This window comes from Rhopilema esculentum, unplaced genomic scaffold (genome assembly GCF_057945365.1).
Source record: "Rhopilema esculentum isolate cy_ngs unplaced genomic scaffold, ASM5794536v1 HiC_scaffold_34, whole genome shotgun sequence".
NCBI classification, from domain to species: Eukaryota; Metazoa; Cnidaria; class Scyphozoa; order Rhizostomeae; family Rhizostomatidae; genus Rhopilema; species Rhopilema esculentum.
This window is the reverse complement of record NW_028300845.1, coordinates 1,332,501-1,346,827: the sequence shown is the minus strand read 5'-3', so window position 1 is coordinate 1,346,827 and position 14,327 is coordinate 1,332,501. Positions and strand designations below refer to the sequence as shown.

General features: G+C 35.5%; 2 protein-coding genes across 2 annotated transcripts; both read left to right on the top strand.

Moving 5' to 3' along the window:
• Nucleotides 1–763: 763 nt before the first annotated feature.
• LOC148957336 (A-kinase anchor protein 14-like) lies at nucleotides 764–2,757 on the top strand. The gene is made up of 4 exons (XM_089115522.1): nucleotides 764–1,318; nucleotides 1,791–1,970; nucleotides 2,239–2,291; nucleotides 2,527–2,757. The coding sequence occupies exons 1-4, from the start codon at nucleotides 998–1,000 to the stop codon at nucleotides 2,609–2,611; spliced, it is 639 nt and encodes a 212-aa protein (XP_088971648.1). The 5' UTR covers nucleotides 764–997; the 3' UTR covers nucleotides 2,612–2,757.
• Nucleotides 2,758–5,745: 2,988 nt separating this feature from the next.
• LOC148957335 (AP-1 complex subunit sigma-2-like) lies at nucleotides 5,746–14,009 on the top strand. Its single transcript, XM_089115523.1, has 7 exons — nucleotides 5,746–5,913; nucleotides 8,050–8,228; nucleotides 8,632–8,740; nucleotides 9,117–9,152; nucleotides 9,976–10,077; nucleotides 11,368–11,423; nucleotides 12,740–14,009. Exons 1-6 carry the CDS (start codon nucleotides 5,911–5,913, stop codon nucleotides 11,410–11,412), a joined length of 474 nt encoding a protein of 157 aa, XP_088971649.1. The 5' UTR covers nucleotides 5,746–5,910; the 3' UTR covers nucleotides 11,413–11,423; nucleotides 12,740–14,009.
• The last annotated feature ends 318 nt before the right edge of the window (nucleotides 14,010–14,327 follow it).

Genomic DNA, 14,327 nt, shown 5'->3' with positions numbered 1-14,327 from the left:
ACTGAAATGAGACAAAAATGGCGTCACGCTATCATGTCACGATACCACGTTATAGCTGACACTGCTACTAAGACTCACCCTATGCTGAATCCATGAATTCTGTCAGATTTGACAATTTTAATGCAAGGCTATGGAATTCAGATGCCTTTCTCTCGTCGTATTGTTCAAAACCCTCGTGGAACCTCAAGACTCACTGGCATCGCTGAAGACAAAGAAAATAGCGAGTAAATACTATAGATTAATTGACAAATAGATTAACAACCCAAGCAAATCAATCTTAGAAACTCCATTTTGTAGGCAAATCTGGGGACTTGCACCCCCTAACAATTCCATCCTGTGACATTACTGCTAAGATAGAATTTTACTTCCAATCCTAGAAACAAAGCATTAGTTCGTAGGTTTTATAAAATGATGTAAAGCTAGGCTGCCCTAAGCGGCTGCAACCCTTTTTGGTGATAAATTTTGGCCAATTTTTATATTTACCTATCGTTTTTACGTATTTTGCAAGTCCCTCCAAATTTGTCTTACAGAGCAACACTCACTGTTAAGAGCAACACTTAACTTCTATAGAGGAAAAGTAAATAGAGTATTCTATCAACAACGCGCATTCAGCCCCCCCCCCCTTCAAAGATAAGAAACAAAATTCTTCTAGAAACTTACAAATTACTCTACTCTGTCAAATGTTCAGGGGAATCTTGTCACCAAAGCAATTCGACTCACACGGCGAACCGCCTCTTGGTAACGAGGTTTCAGTTTCCGTGGAAATTGGAACATTTTGTAAACACTAGGAGCTCCTTTCATCATTTTCCAACTTTAAATAATTTACAATAATATGTTTTATTTCCATTGAAAGCAGTTGTTAGCTGATATCAAGATAACCCTTTTTGCAAAAATTCAACACAAGTTTGCAGCAAGTACTTGAAACTGGTGGAAATTGGCTTTGGTCGTGACTTTACAAGACGCCATTCTTGGCTCACGTGGGTTCTTTCGTTCGAAAATGGAATTTCAGAATCATTCCACTGAATTTGACCCATATATAAGAGAAGCAAATATCCTTGTTGATGCAGTTATAAACAATGCACTTGCGATTAACGAGGAATATTTGATCGGTGGCGGATCCAACGACAAAGAGGATCCTGAAGAACTCCCTCACAACGCTGGAGTAGGCCGTCACAACACTGAAGTGGATCCTGAAGAAAAACCGGAAGAAGAAACAGTGCACATGGACACAACAGGAGCAATTCCAAATATTAAATGGCTTACTGGGAAAGAATTTACAATTGAAGCAGGGAAAAATAAGATAGACGAATTTCTGAAGGTTGTTGTCAAATGTCAAACTACTACTTATTTAGAATGTAGTACTTAATGGAGATTTGAAATTTCATTTTGTCCGCAATTAATTTATTTATGACAAGGCTTCAAGGTTCAAAGCACTTTGAATGTTTTAGCCAAAAGTTTTGCTCTTCCAGGATCAACCTTTGGTTTTCACTGTTAGGGCTAAATTACCAAACAATTTGTAACCATTAGCAGGAGTAACTTCAAGATACCAAGCATTAAAATTTGCCAAAGAGAGAAATGTATTTAAGTGTTAACATGTTCATCCAACACTGCCTAATTCCCTTATGTTTTTCAGTAAATTTCTGCACACAATGCATTTTAACTAAGGATTATCTTGATTATTACACAAAATCTATTTGGTACCTAAATTTGTTGATGAAATTAATAGAAGGATATCCAGTTGCTTATACTGCCTCTCTCATGTTTTTTCATTTTTGAATTTTCCCTTCAAGACTTGGGAGAGGGATGCTGGTTGGCTTTACTGCATCGATTATCTTGGTGAAGAGGAGCATGACTGTGACTTTCGATACAGATATAAAGTTATGTGGAGCATTCCAACAAGAAGGAAACCAATTCCTAGAGCAACTGCATCTGTGTATTTTACAATGAAAGTAAATAAATTTAAACCAAAGGTAAACAGAACTTGCTCTTAGATGTATTTAAAGTTGTTTTGTATAATGTTCTATTACTGTTAACATCTAGCAGATTTCAAAATAAGCTATTCAATCAAAAATATATTTTTAGAGAGGTTTTTAAAAGGGAAACTGAGTGATAAATTTTAAGATAGATTGAAAACCACAATGCACAAATGCAAGCTGTTAGAGGTATATAGAAGCATTGGGTCTGAAGCAAGTAGAAATTTGACACTGTTAAAGTATCTTTTATGTTACCTCCTTGCAGACATTTCCAGTGGATGTATACTACATCTTTGAAACAAACACTTTGGTTCACAGGTTAGATTTAGTTCTTATTACTACTAATTTTGTTATTTTTCTCTTTAAGAATATTTTTTAATCTGTATACTCACCCCAACAAAGCAAATGAACTGTATTCAAATAACTCTGTTAAATCTATTTTAAAATTTTTTTGGATCAGCTCAGAGAACTACAATTTCAGTGCTAGTTTAAAGCTTCCAAAGTTTAATAAAATTTTTGCTGGAAACACTTATCATTGTTTTTTTACAAACAGGCCTGGCGAGTGCAGATTCCAGCAAAAGTGGCTCAAAGACATTATTGATAGTAAAATAATTCTAATCGATGGTGTAAAATTTTAGTTATAGACATTTTGATTATTAGAATTTTTAATTTATCAATCACTTTTTCTTTTTCACTGTAATGTTACATCCAAATTTTGTACATAAGCAGATATATATATATATATATCAGTGTGTTTTAGTTCCATATCAAATGTAAATGGCAACAGTCAAAAATTCCTTAAAGCAGAGTTTTCTGGAGTTTGAACTGAAAACATCAAGCAAGTGCTGATTGTTCTTAGTCTGTAGGTTTAAAATGATCGCTTTTTTAAGGCCTGGTATGGTTCCACTGACATTGGTAGAGCAGCAGAGCAGGGCAAGCAGGCAAATTGCCAAGAAAAAAGGGCAAAACAATAAAATTTACCAAGGCATAGGGGTAGCAGTCCCCACCTAAACCCCATTGCTCCAGCGTCACTGTATGATGCAATGATGATATAAGAATGATGATATAAGTGAAATTCATTAGAGTAGTGAGGGAGAGGCAAGAAGGGGCGGATGCCCCCCTCAATGTCAAAGTTCTTTTAAAAGGGCTCTTTCTCTCTCGCGTTTCAAAGGATGTTGACCCCCGTTTTCCCTCCCTCAACTCATTTTGCTCCCCAATCTTACCACCCTGGCTACGCTACTGGTAAGATGATACAAGAAAAGGGCGGGGCACTATGAATTACGGTTTCAAAGGATACACAGATATTCTTGGGCCAGCTCACAAAACCACTGTTCTGGTTTCGTCATTCAGTTCCTATATTTTATTTTACCCAAGCTTGCTTAGCAGATCCTATCTTTAAAGATTAACAAAGCTAACTGCACGTTAAACACTAATGCCTTATTTATCTGTATTATTTGTTTGCGGCGTTTCACGCATCAGTAAACTTTACAGTTGGTACTAGCAATATCTTTTCGAATAGCCCCACCTGCAATATTACAAATAAGTTTTTTTTGGCGATGGACGCAAGCAGCCAAAAGTACTCTTTTGTTCAAGATTGATAATTCTTCAGGGATAGTTCACTGAAATAAAATTTCACCAAAAGATGTGAAAGTGTATCGGGATACTAGAAAACGATCAAGATAGTGAAAAAGGGCTCTTGATCACAAAAAACTGCTACTTTTTAAGTTCCGTTAGAGTAACTATTTAGTTGCTTCATTTGCAAAGCTAAGGAGTTCTTTTTAAATAAGCATGCAATTTCCTATGTGAAGCCGTCAATCAGAAACTGACCCCTAAGATGGCCAAGAAATAAGTAAAAAAAGCTTTTGACTCTGTGTGCCATAAAACGTTGAAACGAAAATTGCTAGAATATGGGATGAAAGGTAAACTATATGATATACTTGATGACTACCTCAGAGAAAGGAAGCAATGTGTGGTAGTAAATAGACAATCTTCTGACCACATGGAAGCGAAATATGGGGTGCCCCAAGGCTCCTTACTCGGGCCAAGACTATTTGCTATGCAAGTTATTGACCTAAGAAGTGTTTAAAGGAACACTAAGAACACCAGCAAAGGAACACTAGAAATGTTCGCAGATGATACAGAATATTACTGTGTTGGGAAAACGGTAGATGAAGTGATGTCACTGTTGCAAACTGGTATCAGAGAAATATCAGAATGGTGCAAAAGCAATAGTCTAATAATCCACCCAGCAAAATCTGAAATAATAATTTTATCAAATAAAAAATTCATTGGGCCTCTATCCCCAGTGAAGCCAGGTGATGACATCATAAAAGTGGTCACTGAATCCAAATGTTTAGGGGTGTCCATTGGCTGCAAACTAACCTGGAAATCTCAGGTGGCCAACGCAGCATCAAAAATGAACAAGAAAATTAGGCAACCTAAAGGGTTCCGTTCACTACAACCTGGAGTTCTTGAAAAGATCTATTTCCAGTGTATCCTACCAAGTTGCACCTACGGAATGGCTATTTGGGGAACAGGACCATCCTTGGAAGCAATTGAGACAGTGCAGAAGAGAGCAGCAAAGATAATACACAAGCTACGTAAATCAACACCTGCGGATAACCTTCTCGAAAAAGCAAATTGAAAAACTGTGGACTATATCTAAAAAAGACGCGTAGCATGCCTGACATACGAAAAATACAACAACAAGTGTCCTAATGCTCTGAAAGATTTAGTGATGAAAACAAAATCTCAGAGATCATCTAGGAACAGTTGCAAAGTGGATCTCACCCGATCATAAAACAAATGTTGGCAGAAATTGTTTCAAGCAACGATTCAGGAAAATTATGAAACATTTAAAAGAAAGCTATCAGACAATAGCAAAGTATTAGATAACATCTCCTTTGGACAAGCTTCCACCATATCGTATACTGACTCAAATTTCATCTACTTTTAAATTTAAGAAATCATTAATGTAAATTAGAAATATTTATTTTTCTAAGCTATTTAAAACATTTAACCTTTACTTATGAGTTAATTAGCAGGTCCACATCAGCGAATGCTGCCATTTAGATGACCTGCATTGTTAGATAAATAATGTATGTATGTATGTAACCATGCACTTTATAAGAATATCGAGGCTTGGTTTGCCAAAAATTAGAACAGCGAGAGAACATGCCCTGCCTTCAGATGAAAACTGCCTGAAAAACACAATTTTTTTCAAAAATGACTCCCATGTTAACAAAACAGAGTATATTTTTTCAGCTAAATGATAATACTACAAAAAATGTCACGCAGCAGCTTAAAGGCCCCCCCCCCCCCTTAAAAATTAGAAAACAACAGTTAGAAAACTTGAGGTCGAATTATCAAAAAATGAAAATCATCACACCTCGACAAAAATTATCTTGTTTTTCTTTTAAAAAGATTGATATGATATGGTTTAAAAATCGGGTGGAAATGATTCTATTCGATGACCAGGCAATAAAAATAAGAGCTCCTTGCGAGTGATTAGGTGCCCTGTTGTCCTGTTACATGCTATCTTCTGTTGCCTTTTTGTGTATTTAATATTTAAGAAAGATTTAAGCAAATTTAGCACTAAAATCAATTAAAAGTATTAAGACTACCAACAGCCCCAAGCGCGGGTAGTATAATCCCAAGGAGATTGTCTTGTTACTATTTGGTATCTCTGTGTCACAGCATTGTTCAGAGTGAATTGTCTCTTTGTTTCTCTAGGAAGGAGCAGACCTCTGTTCAAACATAGTGGTTCAAACAACGTATCCGGTTAAACGTCACTGCAGGGAGGAAAGCAAAGTGAATGATGGTAAATACATCGTGAATTTGAGTCTCAGCTTGCCTTTGGTTCAAAACGCTTGTACTCTGTAGCCGATTAGAGAACCAACAACACAGATTAGAGGACTAACGGGTAAACCAAAGTAAAATGGTAAATACCACAATTTCATTCAATACGATTGTTTGACATCAAATGAACACTAGGCCTGTTAGCTGTCTGGTCAATTGAGCTCCTGCTTCAAATTACCTGTAACTAACTTCGCACACATACATTAGACGTAAACGAAGAAATCGTGAAGTAGATCAAGCGATTATTTGTATGTTTGATCCATTTTGCTTTCATTTGTTACCTTAGAGCCTTAGGTCTTGTTTTTGAAACGGGCTTGCAGCCGCCTGCTTGCTATTATTAAAACGGATGGATCTTTTCCTCGAAAGATGTATGAAGAATGCAAGTTCTTGAAAGTTATTTTGAAGGGTTGAATGTAAAAGAAATCATTTGCAAATTAACCAAATAATCAACCATTGTTTCCAATTTCACACATTACAGATAACCCTTTCAATTTCACATCACAATCAGGTGCCTATTTGATTACAGTGGAAGCCCAGGTGCTTATTTATAAATTACAGTGAAGCCCAGCTGCTGGAGGGCACTTGACCGGGTGGTTATGGCTCTATGCCATGGGCTTGCAAGTGAAAAACATGGTTGAAAACACATCGGGTGAGCTAAGCCATGGCTCAAACATGAACAGGAAGCCATAGTTAAGCTGTGGGCTAGCCATGGGCAAACGTAACTGCTGAATATCAATAAAAGAGCTGAAAATTTAAAATTCTTTAAAATAAACAAAGTATTTCAACCTAAAATAATTGATATCCATCAAATAATGATCATCAATTGGTTGAGCAATGGTTTTTGGTTTTTCACAGGGGCAATATACTTTATAGGTGGTCTGTGAATACCCCCCCCCCCCTTGGTGGTACTTGACCACATGCTAGCCTTTTACTTACAATTCCAAGGCCAGGCTGCAAAACATACAGGTACTCATTGCAATTTCTTAAAGAGTCGTTTTAGGGTAAATCCTTTTGAATGATAAGGGGTATTCTTTGGAAAAAGTGGCGCTATTTTATTCTGCAAGGAAATCAGTGACACAAAGAGGTGCCATCTGATTCCCATACCCTTTTTGGCTACAGACATGACCCAAACTTAATTCAAAACAAATGAAATGGATGCCACCCTTTGATTTGAAATAATGAAATTGAAACTCTTTGACCAAAGCCATTCAAAATTATACCCTTCTAGATAGCTGCTCCCTTTCAGCTAAGAATTTTCAAAAAACGAGGATAAAGTTTTGTCACAACAATTTCCTCTTTTTACAAGATTTTTTGTCAGGTTAGTCTGGTTGCACAAAAATACTCCTCCCAGTGAAATGGAGTTTTGTGAAAGGAAAAAGATTTTTACGAAAACTTTTTATGTTGCACCTGGTCCCGGAATTGGGAAAGGCAGGGGTAACTCTCGTAGGTTCCTTTGTGGTTGTGGAAGCCTGAGTCACCTATCAAATTTCTCAATTCCCCTTTCACCTTGATTTCATTAGACTAACAAAGCAATGACAAAATTTTATTAGATATTTTATTAGATATCACTCATTTATTAAATAGTAGATGAATTATGATAAACTATTGAATGTGTCTACTATCAGAATTCCACGGAAAGTATCTTGAAAGATAAACTATGGTTGAACGAACATAACAAAACAACATATACGATCAGGATATAATACTAGGCCATATTATGTATTCAGCATAAGAGTAGTAAAAACGTGTTCACAGCATGACTAAGCAAGGCTTAACTTAAAGTGTCAAACAATGATACTATGAGTCAAAACATGATAATAGTAAATGTCTTGTCATCTACTATCATGGGACATTTTGACTTCATAAAGTTGTCTACTTTCTATTTTTGAATAATTTCTCGACAGATGCATGCTAAGCCTCATGATAGTTAACACATGCAATAGAATTTTCAGGCTTCATTCAATTGGCAGGAGTTCTCCTTCTGCCTAATTCCTATTCTGTGACCTTGTATAATGCACAGAAATTAGACAAAAGGGGATGGTCTCACAGGTGATGCTCATTACCCTTGCACCCTACGGTAGTGTGCACTGCCACTTGGAGTGTATCAGCACAACAAAATTATTTCTCTTTGAATTTCTCAGAATTTTAGCTTTATCCCTCTCCCTTGATTTTGAAGGCTTCTTTTGCCCCACCTAATCAGGACATTTTTTCTTTTTAGTGGCAGTATATAATGCTATTTAGTCGCCAAGGTAAGGTACGGCTTCAAAAGTGGTACAATGCTTATGCACAAAAAGATAAGAAGAAAATCACTAGAGACCTCATTTCAATGATACTATCCAGAAAACCAAAGATGTGTAGCTTCTTGGAATACAAAGATACTAAAGTTGTTTATAAAAGGTACATAGTCAATCTCCTTACATCAGTTTGTCAACTCCTAAATTTCTTGTTGGAAATATACAATCTTATCCCCTATAAAGTGTACTCAAATATTTGCACATGGGGGTCATGTGGCAAAATGATTTTGTATCAAAAGACTTAATTGTCCAGAAATAAGAAAAATCCACAACTCTCCATGTGAATCATATGGCATGTGAATCATATATTGAAATATCAGAGAGACAAATCTTGAATGAATATGTCACATACATTTTGTTTTAACAGGCTGTTCTATTTAATAGCAAAAAACTCGTAAAATTAGCTTTTAAGATTGCCATTGGGTTTTCTGAATTACCCAGTTTCAGTGAGAAGCTTTGATGTATTTGCTGACAGACTTAATTTTTTAAAATTTGCGTCCTGCCAGATATGCAAGTCTCTACTTTGTGGTTGCAATTGAGCCTGGAGATAATGAACTAATCACCTTGGAAGTAATTCATCGATATGTTGAGCTGCTGGACAAATACTTTGGAAATGTAAATTTTCTTTCATTTTTTATCTGCAATTGTTTTCATGAATAATGCTACCAAAGACATTGTCAGTCCAAAAAGGTTGATAGGGGTAGTTCTTTGTTCCATGTGAGCAGTCACCCTTGGCAACTTCCTCACTGAGTTATTGGTGCAAGCTATTGACTGCCCTCACCCTGGATTATCTGTACCTTGCTTAACTGGCTGGCATTATCTGGTTCTTGTCCAAACAATCCCCTCATTCCAAACTTCTGATTTCAAGAAATTAACAAACTATGTCATGATCTTGTGTCAACAGAAATGTCATGTCATGAGCAAATATTATAAATGTCAATATTTAAATGGTATTCTAAGCTAAAGCTTTACTCTTTTGTCATTTTTGCAGGTTTGTGAGCTTGATATAATTTTCAATTTTGAAAAGGTAAGCATCCATACAGCTACTTCATGACTGCAACTGATTATTTCTATACAAGTTCTGTGTACATTGAGGTCATGATTAATTTATACCTTTCAATGTGTCAGATGACCTCTGCTGTCTAGTCAACAGCTTAAAGTGCTAATATTTTGACTTAACAAGCCTAGGCTAGAATCAGCCTAGCCATAAAGGATGGGAAGTCTAGGTCCTCTTACCTGAACATGTATGAGGAAAAGTCAAGAGGTGTCTTTCAAAGTCTAATTCAATTCTTCATTACCCAAAGGACTTTGTATGTAATTATTCTGTGGAATTTTGTTTTCTAAATTGTAGAGCTGATACTGAGCATGTCAAACAACTTCATTCTCCAGTTTCGAAACAGTTTTCATTAGGACAAATGTGACTAAATGTTACCATATCAAACAGGGTTTCAGTTCAAAGAAGTCTGATACAAAAAAGAAATTTGAAACATAAAATTTGACCTAATCTGATCCTTAGTGTAGGAAAGTTTTAACAGGGTTTATTTATCTGCATCAAAACTCTTTTTGCTGATAAAATTGTGTCTGTTGATGCCTTTTGCAGAATTGCCAGAACAAATTTGATGACAAAGCTATATACTGATTGTTTACATGTTAAATATTTCTAGTACTCCACTTTGGCAAATGAACTTACTTTATAAGAGTTACCCTTCAATGATAGGTATTCAAAAAATTATTTTTATTGTTAAATCATTTCCCTGTGTTTCCCTGTGTTTCTCTGGTATTTTTGCTGTTTTTTCCTTAATTATGTTCTGTCATAAATAATGTTTTAATGCATTGTCATATTCTCATAGGCCTTCTTTATCCTTGATGAGCTGGTCATTGCAGGAGAAATTCAGGAAACCAGCAAGAAACGAGTCATAAATGCTATCCAAGCACAAGATGCTCTTCAAGAAGTAATCACCTGATTGTCCTTATAAAATGACTGTCTGAGTTTTTGTATTTTGTAAATTTGCTGACTTCATATGACTCAAGCCTTGCTCTAAGCAGAGTAAAGGTGTCTTATAACCTCTTAATAACCAGGAGGCGCTCTATTTCAAATCTCTAAATGAAATCGCCTTGATAGCATCCTTAGGAGGAAAGTTAAATGAGAACTTTAATGGTGAAACCGAAAAGCACAATATTATGTGATAAAATCATTAACCCATAAAAAAGATGTTTAGATTTTTCCAATTATTGGGTTTTTGTTTTTATAAACCCTCTTTACTTGAAGTGCTCTTTAATTATCACTACGTGTGTGTATCACGAGAAGGAGGTCATTATTAGACGATATCTTTATTGCATGACTAAAAGGTAGCCTCTTTGTTGATCCATTTCCAAATCCCAAAGTGGTTTACACGAAACACAGCACCGTTTTCATTTCATACCGCAGTTGTAGGTGTTTTCGTGTAATATGATATGATGAAATTAATAGGTGTAGAGCTATGATAAGAACTGAGGGCGCTCTCACGCAAAATGTTGCAAAAACAATAGCAAAAATAGAAATTCACCCCGTTGTGGCACTGACAATGGGTACTGAACTCCCACGGCACCATACCTCTGGTTACGATATTGTGTTGTATTTTTTGTGTGATTAGGTCTTAGGTCATGTTTTTCAAAGGCTGAGTTATCAACTTAATGAAAAAGAATCAAAAGTTTTCAGTTTACACGGAAACGATGCAAATATCATTGCGTTTTCATTTAATTCCACTTTCAAACGCGTTTTATATATGTTTGTATTTTCAATCACATATTTTCCCTTTTCATATAGACGGAAGCAATATGTAATGCATGAAGATTACGTTTTCTTTCGAAACATATCCTTGCAGATGTGGCTTTAAAATGTCACCAAAGATTAGCGACATTGACTCTTGTGCATGTCTTATAAATCGTAATATCGCCGTCATTTGAGAAGCTGTTTTGAGTTTCATTTGCTTCGTGACAATATCATTTTACGTTTACAGGCGCTCTCTATGGCTATTTTAAGGTGCATCGAGCACCTTTCCGGGAATCGCTTTATAACCGCGAATTGTTTCTTTTGTACAAGATCTTGTTTCTCCCTAATCGAGTGCATGAAATTCTTGCCAAATGCATGAGACTCCGGCGGTCTCTCCTCTCATTGTATCATAGATTCAAAAAGTACTTGTGAAGCTTTTGGCACAAAATCTTTAGTAAATTCATCTTCTAACGTTAACTTACTTTTCTAGGATGGAGAGATCAAGCAGGCCCTTGAAGAAATGGGTTTAATGTAAAACTATGAGATGTAAGTTTGGCTGTTTTTTTCTCGCTTGATAATCTTCAATGTTAAGCCTCATTATCAAATGCATTTAAAAAAACTGGGATTTGTGACGGTGCTATGGTGCTAGACCAAAGGCAACCCCCTAAAGGGGTATTATGGGGTCAGCTGCAATCCCCCTATTGCAACCACTTATTGGAAATTTTTCATTGAATTGCCCACACGCCTCTGAAACAGCTGAAATCCTGTCACTGGTTAAGATAACACGACAAACTTATATTGCTAAGAAAGGTAGACACAATTTCACTTGAGTAGTCCTTCTCAACACCTGAGCTTAAGAAAATGAAGCGACACGCTCTAAGTCTTTGCCTCTAAAATTTCTATCTGTTAGCCAACTGCTAGTTGTACATATTGATCAATGGATTTTATTGGCGATCTTCATGTAGTATGAAATTTCATTGTTCTATTATTTTTATATATCTATCTACAGCAAGGGTAGTCCTTCAAAACAGGCGATGGTTTCTAAAGGGTCTTTTAACAACAACAAAAACCTGTTAACAAACTAAACTCTTATTTACAATTTCCCAAATATCATGAATAAAAAGATCCCAAACTATTTATTTTAGAGTACATAGAGCGGATAACTTTCATTTATAAATCATAAATCTGTTTGTTCAAGAATCAATTTTGCCTCGTATATAACAAAAGTTTTTTAGTTTTAATCTGACTACAGTTGTTGGCACTACTGGACAATTATAAATATAACCCCATTATCCGTTATAGGATGTTGCCCTTTGTAGGATGCTTTCCTTTGTAAGGTGCTTCCCTTTTTAGGGTGCTCTCCTTTATAGGATACTCTCGTTTATAGGGTGCTTTAATTTGTAGAGTGCTTTCCTTTATAGGGTGCTTTCCTTTGTAGGGTGCTCTCCTTTGTAGGATGCTTTCCTTTGTAAGGTGCTTCCCTTTTTAGGGTGCTCTCCTTTATAGGATGCTCTCCTTTATAGGGTGCTTTAATTTATAGAGTGCTTTCCTTTGTAGGGTGCTCTCCTTTGTAGGGTGCTCTCCTTTGTAGAGTGCTCTCCTCTGTAGGGTGCTCTCCTTTGTAGGGTGCTTTCCTTTGAAGGGAATGAGGGGTCTATTGTCTATATGGTTTACTTGTACTAGAATTTGAATGCATTAGAGAAATGTCAGAACAAAGTATATGTCTGTTGTTGAGAGGTGACCATGATAAGGACGTATCCATTAATGATTGGTTTGCTGCATGTTAAAAGCAATTTTATGCTTAACGTATCATTAATTTATGACTAATGATGCTGAGTGAAATTCATTATCCCTTTCAACAGGTTTTTATCGCAATGAATGAAGATTATACTGATGTGTTATACGCAAATACAATTAGAGATTATTAGTGACATTTGAGGAAGAAACCAAAAGAAGAGTGTTCAGTAGATATTCAACTATTTCTCCGTTTAAATTGTTTTTCTAGTGTAAAAGTTTGCAATATCTTATCACTGTTTGCCTTTTGTAATAAATCTGAGCGTCAGGGCAGGCCCCCTTACAAACGTATTGACTTTGAAAATGATAGCGAATATATATAGTAATTATTAAAGTTAGAGTTTTCACGTACGACTGTCTGACCCTTACAGTCAGAAATTGTTTCTTATAGCCACGTTATTCAAACCATATTTCGATTCAGCAACCTTACCAAGTAGCAAAACTTCCCTAAAAGAAGCCAAGTTTTCGTTGTAACGCTTTTATGGAAGCATAATTTCTTTAAACGTAATTTGTGTACTTTGTCAAATAATCACTTTTATCTACATTTCACTAAAAACATTTTAAAACCGTCATTTCCCCATCGCTGAATCACGCCTTTTGCAACTTCTACAAAACCTACTGGGTATATTTTCCAATTATGAAAGCTCCATCCTTCCACGGCCCAAAATAGCATCGCAAATGTTTGGAAAAGTGAAGTTTTCCTTTCATCATATTCTGTTATTTATCTAAAGTTCTTAAATGGTGACAATACAGAAATCGATCTTTAGAATTTTTGAATTTTGATCACATAACAGCCATGAAATACCTCTAGATGTGCAAAATCGGCTAAACGTGTTACAAATTGGCTGAGATGCGGCCATATGATTTTATGATTTAGGCAAAAATAATAGTAGTCTTTTAGCGAGCTTAAAATCTCACTCACTTTTTACCATATTAAGCCTATTTTACATATTTAGAGGTATTTCGTAGTGTTCTTTAAATAAATATGGGCAAAAGTAAAAAGTTCTAAAAATAGATTATTAATGACTTTAAAACTTCAGAACTTAGCAACGGTCTCAGTTATGCAGCCATGAAACAAAGTCTTACTGCCAATATATCCTAACGTCAGAACACTGTTTCTTGTCAAGTTAATTTATCTTACTTGGAAAATTTTGAATCCTAGCTAATTTATTTTCAGCTGATTGATCCATGGTAATTACAGAATTTATAGAAAATTAGCATGTAATTAACTAATATATTTGTTCTAGTGTTTCCTTCTTGATGTTAATATCGTATTAATTTCCAGTTGTGATTTGGACATGCTGTAAAACGGTAAATTGATTGCAGTTGTGTAGTCTATATTTTGCCATTATTGTTAGTCCATTCACTGCTAAAGTCTATCAAGTTAATTTCCAAAACTTCTGATGATTTTTAGAAAATTGTATTAGAAAATTTTTAAATGCGTTGTTCTGGAATGTTCAACTTCACTTCTTTTAGGTTTTCAACTAGAGGCATATTATTTGATATTTGTGATGAATGGACTGCAAGAAAAAAGATTTGAAACAATTATGTGATTAATTTGAATGAAGTTAGACAATAAAACCTCCAGTTCGTATATAACTTCGTAATGCTTGCGGTATCTCTTTCTATTATCTTAGCAAATTTAACCATGGATGC